Source organism: Loxodonta africana, chromosome 4, assembly GCF_030014295.1.
Source record: "Loxodonta africana isolate mLoxAfr1 chromosome 4, mLoxAfr1.hap2, whole genome shotgun sequence".
NCBI classification, from domain to species: Eukaryota; Metazoa; Chordata; class Mammalia; order Proboscidea; family Elephantidae; genus Loxodonta; species Loxodonta africana.
Window position 1 is genome coordinate 167,418,894 of NC_087345.1, and position 20,610 is coordinate 167,439,503.

Here is a 20,610-nt window from a genome sequence, read left to right on the forward strand (position 1 = left end):
TTTGATTTTTAGGAGCTCCCAGTTATCTAGTTTCTCTCCTGGTATTTGTGCATTGTTAGTAAAGTTCTTGTATTCTGTTTATGCCATATATTAGGGCTCCCGGTGTTGTCTCTGTTTTTTCTTCCATGACCTTTATGGTTTTAGATTTTATACTTAGGTCTTTGATTCATTTTGAGTTCATTTTTTGTGCATAGTGTGAGGTATGGTCTTGTTTCATTTTTTTGCAGATGGATAACAGGTATGCCAGCACCATTTGTTAAAGAGACTGTCTTTTCCCCCAATTAACAGAGTTTGGACTTTTGTCAAGTATCAGCTGTTCATAGGTGGATGAATTTATGTCTAAAGTCTCAATTCTGTTTCATTGGTCTATGTATCTGTTGTTTTACCAGGCTATTTTCACTACCGTGGCAGTATAATGCATTCTAAAGTCAGGCCTGAGGTAGTGTGAGGCCTCCCACTTTGTTCTCCTTCTTCAGTAGTGCTTTATTTATCTGAGGTCTCTTCCCTTTCCATATGAAGTTGGTGACTTGCTTCTCCATCTCGTTAAAAAATGCCATTGGAAGTTGGATTGGGGTTACATTGTATCTGTAGGTCGCTTTGAATAGAATAGACATTTTCACAATATCAATTCTTCCTATCCATGAATGAGGTATGCTTTCCCCTTGTATAGGTCTAAGAGGGCATGTTTATAAAATAAATTTTTTCATGGAGGCAGTTAGCCACATTTCTTCCTCCTATTCCTAATTCTCCTTCCTTTATTGCTCCAGGTGAATAGAGACCAGAACAGGATGGTGCCTGGCTGCCATTATTGAACATTTTGATCAAAGATTCTATAGAAGAATCATGATCAAAGGGGGGAAATTGTAGAACAGAATGTAAATTCTCATGAAATCTAGACTTTCTGGAGCCATGGAGACTGGATGAACCCTGAAACTGTTATCCTGAGATGTTCTTTAAACCTTAAACAAAAAATACCCGATAAAGTCTTCCTAAAACCAAACAGAATTTGACTTATCTAGTAAAGGATGTCTGCCTTGAGCATTGTGCTCTTTTAAGATCCATCTATATGGGATCAAACTGACAACAGCAACTCGAAAGATTAGATAGGAAATTTAGGGAGTAATGAGTTTATGTTAATGAGAAGGAAAAACTCATAAAAGGGCGGTGAGAATGGTTGCACAACTAAAAGAATGTAATCAGTGTCACTGAATTGTACATGTAGAAATGGTTGAATTGGTGTATGTTCAACTGTGTATATTCTCAACAACAATAAAAATAAAATAAAAAGAAATTTATTAAGCCTCATCTATACTGCGCTGTCCCTTGAGGTAACCATTAGCCACGTGTAGCCATTGGGCATCTATACAAATTGAGTTAGGTTGTGCATGCCAAATACACACCAGATTTGGAAGCCTTTAATTCTAAAAAAAGAATAAAAAATAGCTTAATAGGTTTGTATATTAATTACATGTTGAAGTGACAATATTTTGAATATGTTGAGTTAAATAATATCATTAAAATTAATTTCACCTGCTTTTATTTTATTATAGCTATTAGAAAATTTAAAATTGCATATAAGCTTCACATTCTTGGGTTATATTTGTGTTGGACAGCCCTGGCCTATAAGATATACTCATAGTTTTCCCAGTTTGTTGTCTTTTGATTTATGCTTTTTGTCACGCAGAAGTTTAAAACATTTTTGTAATCCAATCAGTTGACTCTTCTCTTATGATCTCTCCATTCTACAACCTGAAATAAGTTAAATATTCATTTATAATTTCTCCTAGTTCCATTCATTTTTTGAATTTAGTTTTATAATATATTGAAATTATGTAGATTGTGATGAGGCTTTAAGGTAATTTTTTTCTAGACGTGTAACTAATTTCCCAATCCTTATTTGTTGAATCAGCCATTGCTGCTCATCATTCCCTTGTTTTGGGAAGTGTTCTTTTCCATAGATGTAGTGAATTTAATCATATCCCCCTAAAATAAGTGTTGTAAATCTTAATGCCTATACCTGTGGTTATAATCCCATTAGACAATGAATTTTCTGTTATGTTAATGAGGCAGTGTTAGTGTAACTTGTGTGTTAAGTCAATCTCGTCTGAGATATAAAAGAGCAGATTAAGTAAGCTAGCAAGCAAGCAGAGATGGTGAAAGACAGATGCCACGCCAGGGAACAAAAGCTGAAAAGAGACAAGGACCATCCCCTAGAGCCAACAGAGAGAAAGACTTCCCCTAGAGTCATCAGCACCCTGAATTCAGATTTCTAGATGCCAAGCTGTAAGGAAATAAGTTTCTGTTTGTTAAAGCCACCCAACTGTGGTGTTTCTGTTATAGCAGCCTTTTTAGATAACTAAGACAATACAGTTAGGTCTTCTGGTATAAAGGTCTGTTTGGGAGCTCTCTACTTTTTTGATTTTGTCTTTTGAATAGTGTTGTTTTCTGATAATGCCTTATAATACCTATAATCTTCCCTTTATGCTCCTGTTTTCCTGTAAGTGTTCTTAGCTTGTCTTTATTCCTAAAGACGAACACTAGAATTATTTTAAATTATCTGATTTGGCTTATCCATTCAACAAATATTTACTCAGCACTTTAATATGTGCGATGTGCTTGCTATGCTGGGTGCACAGGATATATGTGGTTCCTGTTCTCCACCATTTATTTTTGCAAATGGACTTTCCACCACAAATCTTTCCATCTGGTAATACAATGTGTCTATTTATTTAAATTTTCTTCTCTTTTGGGGATCTCTCCAAAAGTTTAGTAATGCTTTCATCTTGGTCACAAATATCATGTTTGAAGATTATCCCTAGGTATGTCAGACTTACATTTGAGATTATGAATAGGATATTTCCTTCATTATCTTCTCCATCTGAAAGGTAAATAGAAAAGCTACTGATTTTTACACACACTTAGCTTTCATTTTTCTTTATTGAACTTTCATGATAACTTGAAAAATTCTTTTTTTAGATATAATTCATGTACCATAAAATTCATCCCTTTAAAGTGTACAATTCAGTGGTTTTTAGTATATTCACAGATTTGTGTAATTATCACCAGTGTCTAATTCCAGAACATTTTCATTACTCCAATTTAAAACAAAAAACACGGTACCAATTAGCAGACACTTATCGCTCTTCCCTCTATTTAGCTCTATATTTAGCTCTGGAAACCACTAATCTACTTTGTTTCTATAAATTTCCTTATCTTGGACAGCTCATATAAATGAAATCATGCAATCAGTGGCCTTTTATGTCTGGCTTCCTTCACTTAGCATGATGTTTTTTAGTTTTATCCATGGTGTAGCATGAATCACTACTTCATTCCTTTGCATGAATGAATAATATTCCACTGTACAGACTCATCTGTTGAAGGATATTTGGGTTGTTTATACCTTTTGACTATTGTAGATAGTGCTGTTATGAAAATTCATTCACAGGTTTTTATTTGAACACCTGTTTTCAATTTTCACAGGTATATACCTCTTGTTAGGTGCCATCGAGTCGGTTCCAACTCATAGTGACTCTGTGTACAACAGAACAAAACACTGCCTGGTCCTGTGCCACCCTCACAATCATTGTTATGCTGGAGCCCATTGTTGTAGCCACTATGTCAATCCATCTCATTGAGAGTCTTCCACTTTTTCAATGACCCTCTACTCTGTCAAGCATGATGTCCTTTTCCAGGGCCTGGTCCCTCCTGATGACGTGTTCAAAGTATGTAAGATGAAGTCTCCCCATCATCTCTTCTAAATGAACATTCTGGCTGTACTTCTTCTAAGAAGATTTGCTTGTTCTTCTGGCAGTCCACGATATATTCAATATTCTTTGCCAACACCACAATTCAAAAGCATCAATTCTTCTTCAGTCTTCCTTATTCACTGTCCAGCTTTCACATGCATATGAGGAGATTGAAAACATCACGGCTTGGGTCAGGTGCAACTTAGTCGTTCAAGTGACATCTTTGCTTTTTAATACTTAAAAAAAATCTTTTGCAGCAGATTTGTCTGATGCAAAGGCATCATTTGATTTCTTGACTGCTGCTTCCATGAGTGTTGATTGTGGATCCAAGTAAAATGAAACCCTCGACTTCAATCTTTTTATCATGTTGTTGCTTATCGGCCCAGCTGTGAGGATTTTCATTTTCTTTGTGTTGAGGTGTAATCCATACTGAAAGCTTAGTCTTTGATTTTCATCAGCGAGTGCTTCAAGTCCCCTTCACTTTCAGCAAGGAAGGTTGTGTCATCTGCATATTGCAGGTTGTTAATGAGTCTTCCTCCAATCTTGAGGCCTCATTCTTCTTCATATAGTCCACTTCTCGGGTTATTTGCTCAGTATACAGATTGAATAATTATAGTGAAAAGATACAGCTCTAACACACTTCCTGACTTTAAACCATGCAGCATCTCCACGTTCTTTTCCAACAACAGCCTCTTGGTCTGTCTACAGGTTCCTCACGAGCACAATTAAGGGTTCTGGAATTCCCATTCTTTGTAGTGTTATCAGTAATTTGTTATCATCCACACAGTCGAATGCCTTTGCATAGTCAATAAGACATCGTTCAGGTATTCTGTGCTTTCAGCCATGATCCATCCGCCATCAGCAATGATATCCCTTGTTACACACCCTCTTCTGAATCGTCTGAATACCTAGGAGTGGAATACTGGATCATATGGGAATTCTATATTTAAGTTTTTGAGGAACCACCAAACTGTTTTCCACAGAAGCTACACCATTTTACCTTCCCACCAGCTGTGTACAAGGATTCCAGTTTGTCCACATCTCTACTCACACTGCTGTTGTCTGTGTTATGGACTATTACCGTCCTCATAGGTATGAAGCGGTATCATTGTGGTTTGCTTTGCATACTTCTAATAACTAATGAAGGACCTCTGGTAATGCAGTTGTTAAAGCGCTCAGCTACTAACCAAAAGGTTGACAGTTTTAACCCACCAGCTGAGCCACGGAAGAAAGATGTCACAGTCTGTTTCTGTAAAGATTTCAGCCTTGAAAACCCTATGGGGTAGTTCTATTCTGTCCAGTAGGGTCGCTATGAATTGCAGTCGACTGGATGGCAATGGATTTAGTCTAAGGCCTTTGCCCATTTTTTAATTGGGTTCTTTGCCTTTTTGTTGTTGAGTTGTAGGAATTTTCATATATTTTGATACTATAGCAGATATGTGATTTTCAAATATATTCTCCCATTCTGTGGTTGTCTTTTCATTTTCTTGGTAATATCATTAGATGCAAAGAAAAGTTTTTAAATTTTGGTGAGGTTCAATTTATATTTTCATTTGTGCTTTGTACTTTTGATGTTATATTTGAGAAACCATTGCCTAACCCAAGCTCATGAAGATTTATCTCTATGTTTTCTTTTAAAACTTTTATAGTTTTAGCTCTTACATTTAGGTCTTTGATCAATATTTGAATTAAATTTTATAGATGATGTGAGGTAATGGTCCAAATTCACTCTTTTGCATGTGGATATCCAGTTTTCCTAGCGCCATTTGTTGAAAAGACTGTTCTTTTCCCCTTGATTTCTCTTGGCCCCTTGTTGAAATCAAATGACCGCAGGTATAATGTTTTATTTCTGGACTCTCAATCCTATTCCTTTAATCTATATATCTCTGCTTATGTCAATGTTACAGTTTTTATTGCCATAGCTTTGTAGTATGTTTTGAAATTGGAAAGTGTGAGTCCTTCAAATTTATTCTTCTTTTTGAAGATTATTTTGAATATTTGGAATCCCTTGCAATTCCACATGGGATTGAATTGGAATCTGTAAATCAAATTGAATATGTAGACCAATTTGGGGAATGTTACCAACTTAGCATATTAAATCTTCCAATTCATGAACACAGAAGTTCCTTCCTTTTATTTGTTGTTGTTCTGTGCCATTGAGTCAATTCCAATTCATAGTGACCCTATCTGACAGAGTAGGACTGCCCCATTGTGTTCCCTAGGCTTTAATCTTTATGGGAGCAGATCACCAGGTTTTTCTTCCATGGAGCCCCTGGTGGGTTCGAACTGCTAACCTTTTGGTTAGCAGCTGAGCATGTAATGATGCGCCACCAAAGCTCCTTTGCCACTAATTTAGGTTTTCTTTAATTTCTTTCAACAATGTTTTGTAGTTTCAGTGTACAAGTGTTAGGCTGCCTTGGTTAAATTTATTCCTAAGTATTTTATTATTTTTAATGTTATTGTTTTATTTCATTTTTGATATGTTCATTGCTAGTGTATAGAAATAAAACTGATATTTGTATTAATCTTTTATCCTGAAACTTCTTTGAATTCATTGATATGTTCTAATCTTTTTGTGGATTTTTAAAAGATTTTTTACATAGAATACCATGTCATGTATAATGGAGATAGTTTTACTTCTTCCTTTCCTATACAGATGACTTTTATTTCTTTTTTCTACTAATTGCCCTGGCTAGATGTTCCAGTACAATGATAAATAGAAGTGTTGAGAGCAGGCATCTTTGCCTTATTCCTGACTTTTTTAGGATTCACTTATTGTACTTTACGGTTCTGTGGGTTTTGACAAATGCATACTCTTACGTGACCACCATTATATTATCATACAGAGTAGTTTCATTGCCCTTACAATGTCCTGTGCTTCACATATTTATCCCTTCCCACCTCCCTCTGATCCCCTAGACATCACTGATCTTTTTACTCTAAAAAAAAAAAAAAAAAAAAAAAATTTTTTTTTTTTTTTTTTTTATAGTTTTACTTTTTCTAGACTGTTATATAGTTGGAATGATACAGTATATGGCTTTATCAGACTGGCTTCTTTTACTTAGTAATTAATGTGCATTTAAAGGTTCACCATGTCATCTCATAACTTGACAGTTCACTGAATAATATTCCATTGTATGAATGTACCACAGTTCATTTATCCATTCACTTATCGAAGGGCATTTTGATTGCTTCCAGTTTTCAGAGATTATTAATAAAGCTGCTGTAAATATTTATATGTAGGTTATTTTGTGAACATATAATTTTATCTCATTTAAGTAAATACTTAGGATTGAGATTGCTGGACTGTATGATAAGACTATGTTTAGCTTTGTAAGAAACTGCTAGACTGTCTTCCAAAGTGGCTATACCATTTTGCATTCCCACCAGCAGCGAGTGAAAGTCTGTTGCTCCTTACCCTCACTAGCATTTGGTGTTGTTGGTGTTTTAGAATTTAGCCATTTGAATAGTGTAGTCACCATGAATCAGATTCAGCTTAACTGTGACTACTTTTAATAGATGTACAATGTGGTGAATGTAATTATGTCACTCAGTTATGCACTTAAAAATGATGCAAATGGCTAATTTTTATTGTATATATTTTACCACAATAAAATTTTAAAAATATAGGAATGGCATTATTTTTTAATCTATGACATGGGGTATCTCTCCATTTATTGAGATCATCTTTGATTTCTTTCATCAAGCTTTGTAGTTTTCCTCATGTAAACCTTGTATATATTTTTTTAGGTTTACATCTAAGTATTTAATATTTTATGATGATAATGTAAATGGTGGTTTTCTTTTTTTTATTTCAAACTTTAATTGTTCATTGCTGGTTGTGAGGTATGGAGCCCCTTTGCAGTGAATGATTTGGCCTTTTGGTCCTGGTTCTGAGAGTAGGACCTCACCTGAGGCTTTTGAGTGAGGACCAATCAACTAAGAGAGACCACCTGAGGGTCCAGTGTTGCCAAAGCCCCAGGAGGCGGGTGCAACTCACTGGAGTTTCCCTGGGCTGAACAGTGTGAACAGTCGGCTCTTGGAGGAGGGGTGAGCACACCCCGTGGGGATGCAGAAGCTCTGTGCTGAGGAACACTACCCCTGTCCCCACTCCTTATTCCAGGGTGGAGACATCAACCCAGAGGATAAGAGATTGGAAGATTAATCAGAAGGGACTGGCACAGATACCCTGGACCCAGTGGAAGGCAGTGCCAGGAGAAAACAGCAACAGGGGCCAGGAGAAGCAGAGGCCGAAGTCTGTTGAGCAGAGAAGTGGTAACAGAGCAGCCTGAGAGAAGTGGGCCCAGAACTGTAAAATGCTTGGGGCTACAGCAGCACCAGAGACAGCTGAGGTCGCAGCCAGCTAGACATCCATGAGCTGGCCCAGGCAGCAGCAGAAACCCCAGCTGAAAGCCAGAGCTCCAGAGGCAGCACAGGAGGTTGTCTGAAGCAAAGAGGGTCTGCCCACTAAGCCTAGGTACACCCTAGGTAGAGTTTGCCCTCAGAGCAGTTCCATTTCAAGAAACGCTGGTCCAGGACTATTCTGAGGCCCTTGCTGGACAAGCAGTGAAGGGAGACAGAGTCAAGAGATGTGCCAGCCCAGTGACATAAGAGTAAACATCGATTCCTCACCATGAAACTGTTATTTAAGACGTGTCGTTTGCTGTCTCTATTTATTGTTTCCTATCTACTTTCCATATGCTAATAATCTGGGAGTGTCTTGTGTGTTCTGGCTCTGATCGAATGGACATGCTATTTATAAGCAACCTGTGAGTGCGTCACAGATACGTGCGTCAGGGTTGTGTTCTTTCACCACACCTATTCGATCTGTATGCTGAGCAAATAATACTAGAAGCTGGACTATATGAAGAAGAATGGGTCATCAGGATTGGATGAAGATTCATTAACAACCTGCGTTATACAGATGACACAACCTTGCTTGCTGAAAGTGAAGAGGATTTGAAGCACTTACTAATAAAGATCAAAGACCACAGCCTTCAGTATGGATTACACCTCAATCTAAAGAAAACAAAAACCCTCACAACTGGACCAATGAGCAACATCATGTTAAATGGAGAAAAGATTGAGGTTGGTCAAGGATTTCATTTTACTTGGATCCACAGTCAACACCCATGGAAGCAGCAGTCAAGAAATCAAACGATGCATTGCATTGGGCAAATCTGCTGCCAGAGATCTCTTTAAAGTGTTAAAAAGCAAAGACGTCACCTTGAGGACTAAGGTACACCTGATCCAAGCCAAGGTGTTTTCAATTGTGTCATCTGCACATGAAAGCTGGACAATGAATAAGGAAGGCTGAAGAAGAATTGATGCCTTTGAATTGTGATGTTGGCAAAGAATATTGAAAATATACTGTGGCTGCCAAAAGAACCAACAAATCTGCCTTGGATGAAGTACAGCCAGAAAGCTCCTCAGAAGCAAGGATGGCGAGACTGTGTGTCAGTACTCTGGATATGTTGTCAGGAGGGATCAGTCCTTGGAGAAGGACATCATGCTTGGTAAGGTGGAGAGTCAGCAAAAAAAAGGAAGACACTCAATGAGATGGATTAACACAGTGGTTGCAACAATGGGCTCAAGCACAACAACAATTGTAAGGATGGCACAGGACCGGGCAGTGTTTCATTCTGTTATACATAGGGTCGCTGTGAGTTGGAACCAGCTGGATGGCATCTAACAACAACAACAATACAAGTTCCAGTAGGCTATTATTATTATCTGGCATTTTCTACATAGATTATCGTGTCATCTGAGAACAAAGATGATTTTATTTCTTTCTTTCTGATTTGTATACTTTTTATTTCTTTTTCGTGAATAATTTCATTCCGATAGGATTTTGAGTAAGAGTCGTGAGAGGGGACATCCTTTTCTTGTTCCCAGACTTAGGAGGAAAGCATCTAGTTTCTCACCATTAAGAATGATGTTAGCTGTAGGTTTTTCATAGATTTTTTTTATCAAGTTGAGGAAGTTTCCCTCTATTTCTAGTTTGCTAAGAGTTTTTATTAAGAGTAGGTGTTGGATTTTGTCAAGTGAAGCGTCCTATAAGGGTCAATTACATTCAGTTAATCGATGGTGTTGTTCAGTTTAACTATACCCTTACTGACTTTCTGTCAGCTGGATCTGTAAGTTGCTGTTACAGGTGTTGAAGTCTCCAACTGTAATAGTGGATTTGTCTGTTTTTCCTTCCAGTTCTACCATCTTTTGCCTCATGTGTTTTGATGCTCTGTTGTTAGGCGTGTACATATTCAGGATTGTTAGGTCTCCATTGAGAATTGATCCCTTTGTCATTATGTAATGCCTCTCTTTATCTCTGATAATATTCCTCACTCTGAAATCTGCGTTGTCTGCAATTAATAAAGCCACCTGAGCTTTCTTTTGAATAGGGTTAGCATGGTCTATCTTTCTGCATCCCTTTATTTTTAATCTATTTGTATCTTTATATTTAAAGTGAGTTTCTTGTAGGTAACATATAATTGAGTCTTCTTTTTTTATCCACTCTGTAATCTCTTTCTTTTAATTGGTATATTTAGATCATTCACACTTAAAGTTATTACTGATATAGTTGGATTAATACTTACCATATCTGTACCTGTTTTGTATTTGTTTCTGTTGTTCATTATTTCCTTTTTTTTTCTTCTTTTTTAATCCTCTGCCTTTTTTTTGCTTCTTTGGTTTTAACTGAGCCTTTTATGTAATTCCATTTCTCCCTTCTTTTAGCATATCAATTATACTTCTTTTGTAAAAAAAACAAAAAATTCAGTGGTTTTCCTAGAGTTTCCAATATACATTTACAACTAATCTTAAATCCACTTTCAAATAATAATATACCACTTCATGGATAGTACAGGCACCTTATGCAACTCCTTCCTCCCATCCCTTGTAACATTGCTGCCATATATTTCACTTATCCTTAAGCTATAATCATTCAATATATCTTTGTTATTGTTATTTTGAACAAACTGTCATCTTTTCTATCAGCTAAGAGTAAGAAAAATGAAAGGTTCTTTTTCTACCTTTATTTATTCCTTCTAGACTGCTTTTCTTTTTTAACGTAGATCCTAGATTCTGACTTAAATCATTTTCCTTCATTCTAAAGAATTTCTTTTAACGTTTCTTGAAAGGCAATTAGATAATTACACTTCAATTTTCCCTAGCCAAGGCTGGCTCCACAAGCAGTTTCTGCTCCTGGGTAAGCTGTGGTTCTCTGTATCTCCCAGTTTTCAGGGAGATAGTTTTCTTTGTGAATTTAATTTTTAGATGAATCTAAGAAGAGTTTTTGATTTTTAGTTTTTCAGCTTTTTTCTTGTTGTTAGGATGGAAGTGATGATTCCCGAGCTCTCTACATGTCAGACCAGAAACTAGAAGTTACTACCATATATTTTTTAGTTATGTTTTAGTGGTTGCCTGGAGATTGCAATTAACATTTTAATTGATAACAATCTAGTTAAAATTCATACCAATTTAGTTTCAATAGTATATAAAAATTTTGATTTTATATAGCTCCATCACCCCCCTTTATGTTGTTATTGTCACAAATTTCATCTTTAAACATTGTATGCCTATCAACGTAGATTTATAATTATCATTTTATGCAGTTGTCTTTTAAATAATATAGGAAATAAAGGGAGTTAAAAAACAAAAACATCTGGACTGATATTCTTTATTTCTTCATGTAGATTTGAGTTACTGTCTGGTGTCCTTCAATTTAGCATGAAAGGCTCTCTTTAGCATTCATTGTAGGTAGAATTACTAGCAATGAACTCTCTCAGTATTTGTTTACCTAGGAATCTCTTAATTTTGTCTTCATTTTTGAAGGATAGTTTTGCTGCATTTAAAATTATTGATTGACAGTTGTTTTCTTTTAGTGCTTTGAATATGTCATCCCTGCTTTCTGGCCTCCTTGGTTTCTAATAGGAAATCAGCTGTCGATCTTATGCTTTGTACTTGAGAAGTCACTTCTCCCTTGCTGCTTTCAAGATTCTCTCTTTGTCCTTAGCTCCCAACAGTTTGTAATGTGTCTCAGGTTGTAATGGGTCTCTTTGAGTTTATCATACTTGAAGCTCTTTGAGTTTCTTGGATTTGTAGATTTGTGTCTGTCATCAAATTTGGGAGATTTTCAGCCACTGTATCTTTAAATACTCCTGCTGCCCCTTTCACTCTCTCTTCTACTTCTGGGATTCTCATTTTGTATATATTGGTATGCTTGATGGCTTTCCACAGGTCCTTTAGACTCTGTTCATATTTCTTCATTGTTTTTTGTCTGCTCCTTAGCCTAGATCATCTCAATTGACTTATCTTCAAGTTCACTGATTCTTTTTTCTGCCTGCTGAGAGTCAGATTTGAATCAGTTGCAATGGAAGGGATGGTATTCAAAGCTGTGGGCATCTGGATTAGAGAAAAAGTTATGTGGGGAGCATAGAGGAGATATGACCTATTGGAAGAGGCAGATAAATAACATGCTTTTTAAAGATCACTTGGCCCTGAACTTGCTCATGGACAGCTGTACTTGGGAAAGTTTGGTGCCTGAAAAAAAGCAATTAAGTGAGAGTAAGATATGAGTTTTCTACTGGCTCTACTCTCACTGACTGCATAACTTTAGATGCTCCCTTCATTGGGCCTCTCCTTTATACTTTAGTGAGTACTAAATTTCCTTCTAGCTCTGACAGTCTCAGATTTGTAAGATTTTAGAGGGCAAGAACCATATCTTATGCCTTCCATGTTACCTGGCATGATGCCTCGCATATGATTGTCACTATATGAATATTCATTCCTTATATTTCAGATATTCAAATTTAAGAGTCAGGCTAGAATTTGGAACAATTCTTTTTCTTCTCTAACCAAATTATAGAAGACTAGAAAAATGGGTCATGTACTCTATTTTGAGAGCTGAGTTATTCAAAATTTGATAATTTACTCAGATACAATCAAAAGCAGTTACACACAATCACTGGGTTACTAACGAGTTCTGTTCCTAAGTCTGTCTTTAAGTCAAATTAATACATAAGTTGGAACGGTTAGATACAGTTCATGTACTTTTCTATGCATAAAAAACATTAAAGAAACACTTCCAGTCATACTAAAACATCTTTAACATAACAATACAGTAATAATAATAATATTTTGATGTGCTTGTTATTATAAACCATCGTATGTATGTACCTTCTCCACAGTGGAAGAGAGGGCAAACGTTACTCAAAATACTCAAAAGATTTTGTTCTGTAAAATCTTTGAGAGCAATTAGATACTTTACTATAGTCTCTGAACTAAAAAATCTACATTGTACCACTAGGCTGCATTTCTTCTGGGTTTTGAGACCTCAAGATTGGCTGCTAACCAAAAGGTCAGATGTTTGAGTCCGCCAGCCGCTCCTTGGAAACCCTATGGGGCAGTTTTACTCTGTCCTGTATGGTCACTGTGAGTTGGCATTGACTCCACAGTGACTGATTCAGCAGCGGCAGGGCGGGTTGGGGGCCTGAGTGGGATGGTGCTAAGGCCGGAGGGATTAGTCCCCCATTACCTCCTCAACAGATCCGCCAACCCCATGCACCAACTATGAGGCCCCTGCCTTGGGGCACAAGGGAGAAAGTGCCTGCTCAGGATGTGCTAAGAGGAGCCTGGGGGCCAAAGGCTGGGAAGAAGATGCTTAGGGAAACCCAAGTCCAGAGTTTTCCATGATCCCCAGAAACCAAGTGGACATACAGAGGTCAGGAATCTAGGGCAACCCCCCCACCCCCGCCCCACTGCAGCCACCAAAAGGCCAAAAACTGCTGCAATAGTGAAATCCCACATGTGTTAGGTAGGGAAAACAGAAGCCCAGAGAGGTGCTACCATGGCCCCTGGCTGCATGGCACCGAGGGCCCAGCGGGATGGGGGGGGGTGGAGCTGGGTAAGGGGCACTGTAAGGCCCAGCCGGTGCACTGGCCCAGTATGGCGCGCTGGCCAGTTGTACTCTGAGAACTTGTGGAGCCCGATGGCGTCTGGCTGCTGACCGCCACCACCTGCAGCAGAGCAGTGGTGCTGGTGTTACCAGTGGCCAATCTGACACAAAAGGTCCTTGTCTTTTCCTGAGTAAGAATACAAGCAAAAGACAAATTTATCGTCAGCAAGCTTTGTTTTGCTTGAGTCAAGCAAAAGGAGTCAGCTGGGGAACTAAGCCTCTCCAAAAGACTGACTCGCTTGAGTCAGGGTGGTTACTGCTTTTATGTACCAGGCTATGTTAAGTGGCCTTTCTTTATTTATGCAGTTTCTGAGAAAAGGCAGGGATTTTCCGGGAATTGGTGTGGCTATGGAAATGAGGTGCATGCGCAGCCGTCAGCCAAGATGGAGTCTGTGGCAAAGGACTCTGGGACTGTTAGCATCACTCATTATGGGATGTGGCACCTGTGCAGTTCCCTAACTCCTCAGGTTTGAATCCTGCCGGTGGGTTGGATAGCACAGTGGCTTCTGAGAGAAGGTCATCTGGCAGATGTGGATACCTTTTGCATACATACTTGGCACCTGTTTTCTTGAGGGACAAAATCATGGTTAAGTGAGGCTAAGCAAGTGAAGCAATTTCTAGATTGCTTCTGCAGATTATGGGCTCTGTGGTGAGACTGTCTCTACGTGCTGAAAATTTCTTCCAGGATGTGGCGTTTACATACAGATACATTTTTGTCAAGGCTGTTTCCACAGATTGTTCCAGTCTGTCTCACTTGGGGCACATGGACTGTGGGGCTGGCCCTTTCCGAGCTCCAAGGAAGCTGGGTGGGCTTTCTGCTTGCAGTTACTGGCCTCGGCTGGGTGCATCATGTTGCCAGGGCCCACCTGCCACTAGCAGCTGTCCAGGGACCCTCTGTGGCACCTTCGCGTGGGGGGAGAAGCACAGCCTGTCATGAGGGCCTGGGACCGCACACCGGGTCAGTTTTTCCCGGATGGACTTTACGCGGATTGGTTCCTAACTATGGGTTGTGTGTCAGTCAGATGTTCATAATCTGGGAACTGTCTGTGTATGGCCTAGTAACTATAAGTTTTTCTTGCAGAAAATAAGATTGGAATTGACAAAAATAGTCATTTTTGCAAGAAATTTGTTTTTTCTAAGGTAGAGTTATTTGCATCATTTGATCTTGTTTATATCTAAACTGCTGATTACAAAAGAAGTCTTCACATCTGATGTAATTTAGATAAGTAATGTCAATTAATTACTAAAGCTGTTTAAAGCAGAAAGGCATTAAAGAAGTATATCCGGTTTCCATGGAGTCGATTCTAACTCATAGATTGTAATTTAAACACATCATCAAACACATTCACACAAGTGAACAGCAGTCTTTTTGAAATAAGGCCTCTTCTTTGACTATGGGTCTGATGTTTGGAGTTCATTTTTCCTCTTTCTAGCATGTTTTTTTTTTTTTTTATCACCACAGTGCATTATCCACTGTTCACAGTGTTGGTTCTTTAAATAGGGGTGAAAATCTAAAGAATTTTTTGAAGTAATCTATGTATAGAACCTTTCTAGGTTTTTATGTTTATTAACCACTCCCTATTTTACAATTTCCTCACCTTCCCCTAAGTTAACAGTTTGTTTTAGTGATTTACCTTTATGGAGCCTTTCTGAAGTATTCAAGACAGATTCTATACAAGGATGTCCCCCTTCAGGGCACAATTATGTACAACCATTTTATTTAACATTTAATTAAATTATAAAAAATATAATAACATGTAATGGGCATAAACAGATTTGGGGCAAATACCACTGATTGTTAATAAGTAGCAATTCAGCTGTTGGAGAGAAGTGCTTGAGACATACCGGAGAGTAAGGAGCTGCCAGTGCTGGCATTCAGCATGGCACAGGCAGTATGACATAGGGAGGGGACCAGCTGTGAATCTGGAGACTAGTTAAAGGAGCTTCCATTGATACTATTGTCTTTCTGATATTGTTTCGCAGAAAAATCGAAGTGTCTTATTCATAATTAAATAACTTCACCATCTGTGTTAGCTGAAGAACAATGGAGTTAAAGATATGGGAGGAGGGGAGGGAAGAATAAATAAGATTCTGCTGGAAAATAGCATTATTTACTAACACTGGCACAGTGGTTAAGCACTTGGCTGCTAACCAAAAGGTCAGTTGTTCCAACCCACCAGCGGCTCCGAGGGAGAAAGATGTGGCAGTCTGCTTCCAGAAAGATTTATAGCCTTGGAAACTCTGTAAGGCAGTTCTACTCTGTCCTGTAGGGTTGCTGTGAGTCAAATTTGACTCAACGGCAATGGGTGTTTTGGTTTTACAGATTATGCTGTGTTCATTCACGGAAAGCTACCAAAGGTCTTTATATAGAAAAATAGCCTAACACAGCTAGCCTATTTCTGGCGTGTTTGCTTCATTTCTGGATTAATAGAGTTTTTGTTTTTTTGAGAAATTCATCTGGCTTTAAAAGTGTTGAAAGGATGATATGGAAGAGAGAATACAAAGTTGGGACATGCATTTATTTTTGCCTTTTGGAAACTGACTATGGATAATCTTATATCTCTGGTAGTTATTTCAAATTAAAATTTTATGATGTAAAATAGGATTTGAGGGTAGGAGGAATTAAAATTGGCTGAGAATATTGGAGAGAGAAAATTGAAGACTAGGCGGGTGAAAGGATTCCTGCAGGGCAATTGGAGAGAGAAAATTGAAGACTAGGCGGGTGGAAAGGTTCCTGCAGGGCAATTGGAATTTGTTTTCATGCGATATTTAGAGCTGCAAAGTCCTTAGATATCATCTAACCAAGTATTCTCAACCCTGGCTGTTCATCTGAGTCATACATACAGAAAAAAACAAATTGTTAAAAATCTCAATAATTCTTACAGGTTATCCCAGCCTTCTTCTTTAATGCAGTGACCTCATTCAGCTAATCTAGTGTTTATTCCTCCCAGTGTTTTAATACTTATTTCATTAATATTTTTGATAATGTGATAAAATGACTGTGGAGGGAGGTCACGTGAAATGGTTTTCAGAAAATATTTTTAATAACACTATTGTAAAAGAAATAACAAGTTCAAGGAAGTTTTTGGCATAGTATAATATTGAAAAATCCAATTACTTTCAGGACTGTTTGTTGGTTGTTTTGATTCTTCATAAAGTCTATTTGAGCAATGTTTTCCTATGGATCTTTCCAAGTTCCCGGGAATTTTTCCTGAAATATTAAAACATGCTCAAAAGAATTCCATTATATGAACCTATCGATTCACTGGCTTCTAATGCAGGATATTTGTTTTGCTAATGGAAGATAAACAAGAATGAGATTAAATAAAAATATGAGCAATAATGTTTCTGGTTTTTCTCATGTTAGAACTGTATAAGTGTGTTTTGGTTGGTTTAAATTTCATCTAGAAAATAAGTTTGTTTTATTGTGGTAAATACATAGATAAGAAAACATTCGCCATTTCTACAGTCTTCACACATACAGCTCAGTGACACTAATTAGGTTCGTGTTGTTTAACCATTAGAAAATAAGATACTTTTAGAGTTTTCATTTCCGAGTGTTAGATTTGTCTGTTCACATTTTCATCTCTTGCTTTTCCAGAGTTTTGAAGGTGTTTCTTTCACGAACAGCCCAGCGGATTCCGTACATGACTGGTGGACGGGTCATGAGGATGCTCGCAGTAATCCTCCTGGTAGTATTGTGGTTTCTCATTGGATGGACATCATCTGTATGCCAAAACTTGAAGAGGGAGATTTCACTTATTGGCCAGGGGCAAACATCTGATCACCTTATCTTCAATATGTGCCTCATAGACCAATGGGATTACATGACAGCAGCTGGTATGTAGTCACTTGCTTTCTGTGATTCTCTTGTCCTTTTCCACTAACATCAGAAGTGTATCTACAAAAAATAGCGTCAATGGCAAGCACTGAAATTGTGCCCCTGCAGGGGTGTAGCAAGGGTAACAAGCGCCCAAGGGCAGTCTCTAATTCCCGCCCCCCCCGCCCAATTTCAAGATGAATAGACATTGATAGCAATGCACGAGCAGAAATGCCTTCCCCCCCTCTTTTCCACCTGCTTCAGTCAGACACCTTTCATATTTGTGGCACCTCGTTATGTCATTCTGTGCCACAGCTGGCACCCCCTTGGAATTGCACCTGGGGCCAAGTACCCTCTCTGCCGCCCCCACCTCCGCCCCCCCCATGCCTCTATGTCTGTTGTGCTTGAGGAAGGATGTTGGGCCTTATTGGGTTAATGTCAACTGCTCAGTTGTGGGCTCCCTCTCCCCGTTCAAGTGGCACCCAGTGCAGGTGCCATACCTGCCGTACGTTAGATACACCTCTGAGTCTAGCATTAAAAATGACTTCTTTAGAAGCCTTGTTGAACGTTTTCACAAAGCCTAAAGGAACGTCACCTAATATGGTTTCAGTAAAGCAACATTATGAAAATGATGATAATGACATGTGGAATGCAAACTTCTTCTGGAAGTTTCCATTCTTTTTCAAAGGTATGTAACTTTGTTGAGAAAATATAATCAAATGAATCAGAAAGGAAAAATGCAGTGAATAAAGGCAACTTCTTTATACAAAGAATCTTTCTGCTTTCCATCTTATCAGTTAGTCCCTGTTGGATCAATGGAAGCTATTCTCTTGACTAAGCTCTGTAGTTGGGAGGAAAAAGGAAGCCTGCTGGTATTTTTTACATACTTTCAGTATAGGATACATGACTACATATCCAATGATTATTTTGTGAATAGATTATCTCTGCAAAATTTCTGATTAACCGGTCTTTCCTGTGCTTACCTCTAAAGATAATTTATTAGTCATTCTCTAGAGGTCTAATATTGTGTAATGATAAACACATGTTGGTTGGGGGTAATAACAGTTATGTTGCTGAAAAACTGGAGAACATGGAAGAATTGCATGATGACTTGGGCCAAAAATACAGATTTTTTTTTTTGGCACCCCAGTTTTTTTAAAAATGAAGACAGAAAATCCATAGGAAATTTTCTGTTGCTAATGCTAGGCTATTTTAAGCTAAGCCCACAAAGATATATATGTCTATGTATATATATAAAGAATGAAAACAAACCCTATTATTTTTGTTGGTGGTAGTCCCTCTCAGTAAACCACAGGAAAAACCTTAATTTTATTTGGCAGATGTCAAAAAATAAAAACATGAGTTTAATTCCCATTTTCTGCCTTCCCCATATTAGCAATTGTTTGCTTGATATTCACAGCTAGTCTTTTGCTAGAAGCTAATAAAATGTGTATTTAGTTTGCAATTCAAATAGAGGAATATTTTTCTGGGGAAGATATTTTTGGGATTTTATAGGCCTGATACCTGTAACTGTAAAGAATGTGATGGTGTAAAGGGAATGATTATAGTGATAAGATATAAAATAAATCATTGTATTTTGACCAATATTGCCATTAGAAGATGAAGCATAGAACTAGTATAGGAAGCAATTCTGATTTTGATTTTAGTCTGGATATGAAACATTTTTTTAAAAAATTGTACAGATACGAAATTTCCCCTGAATAGAAACCTCTAACTCATTATTTTACATTATTTATTTAATCCAAGTTAGGAAATCCTGGTGGCATAGTGGTTAAGTGCTATGGCTGCTAACCAAAAGGTCAGCAGTTTGAATCCCAGGTGCCCCTTGGAAACTCTATGGGGAAGTTCTACTCTGTCCTATGGAGTCACTATGAGTCGGAATCGACTCGACGGCAATGGGTTTGGTTTTTTTTTTTTTTTTTGGTTTAATCCAAGTTAAGGAACCCTGGGGGCACAATGGTTAAGCACTTGGCTGCTAATCAAAAGGTTGGTGGTTTGAACCTACTCAGTGGCTCTGTGGGAGAAAAGACTTGACCATCTGCTCCCATGAAGATTGTTGTTGCTGTATGCCATCAAGTCAATTCCAACTCCTAGCAACCCTATAGGACAGACTAGAATTGCTCCATGGGGTTTCCTAGGCTGTAGTCTTTACAAGAATAGATCACCAGGTCTTTTGTCCAGCCAATAACCTTGTGAATTCAAACCTCTGACCCTTTGGTTAGCAACCAAGTGCTTAACCATTGTGCCACCAGCCTAGGAAATCCGATGAGGCAGTTCTACTGTCATTTAGGATCATTCTGAGTCGGAATTGACTGGACAACATACAGCAACAACAATCCAAGTTAACCAAACTAGGAAAAAAATTTCCTTGTATTACTGTGGGGGAAAAAAAAAGCCCACTATATTTCTTTTCTGTTTTACAAAGAAAATAATACTCAGAATACATGATGAGACGTCACTGAGTAGGGATAAACAAGGAGAATGCATGGCCTTGTCACCTAGCTTTTTTTTTTGGCATTCTTTATTCTTTACACATTGATTTTGAGATGTATTCAGGCTGTTTATGCGCGCTGAAGAGGATCACATTTGTGATCTCTATTTAGAAATAGAAAGGAATATATAATTGATAGTAAACTGCAATTCATTTTATAGAAATTTTCTTTATAGTCAAGTAAGAATTCATGCAATCAACAAGATCCACTGAGTACCTATGATTTCTCTGGTACTGTGTTGAACACTTTGTGGGAGAAATAAAATGTTTAAAAGCCTTGTTCCTCTCATGCACTAGCTTACTATTGGTTTATACAGATAAATGAGCCTTGTTAAAAATATATATATATTAACAGTAAAATTAGGTGTTAAAGAGTCTTGGTGCAAATAATAGTTCAATAAATGACAACAGTTTGGACCAGAACCCAGGAATCTTTATAAAGCAGAAGTTCTTTGGGCCACAGGTAGTATTTAGAATATTGTAAAGAGGAGAGAACATGCCACCTGATAGAAATAATGGCAGACAGACGTGGAAATTGTTTGAAACCTGAAGGAAATTCCTAATTTGAAGAAAGGATGTG

General features: G+C 37.8%; 1 protein-coding gene across 1 annotated transcript in view; it reads left to right on the forward strand.

Moving 5' to 3' along the window:
* The window catches only part of GPR158 (G protein-coupled receptor 158), a 552,101-nt gene that overhangs the window by 496,538 nt on the left and 34,953 nt on the right, over nt 1-20,610 (forward strand). Inside the window, exon 7 of the mRNA XM_003410549.4 lies at nt 17,300-17,538. Coding sequence (XP_003410597.2) covers nt 17,300-17,538 — 239 coding nt within the window. The remainder of the gene's footprint in view (nt 1-17,299; nt 17,539-20,610) is intronic.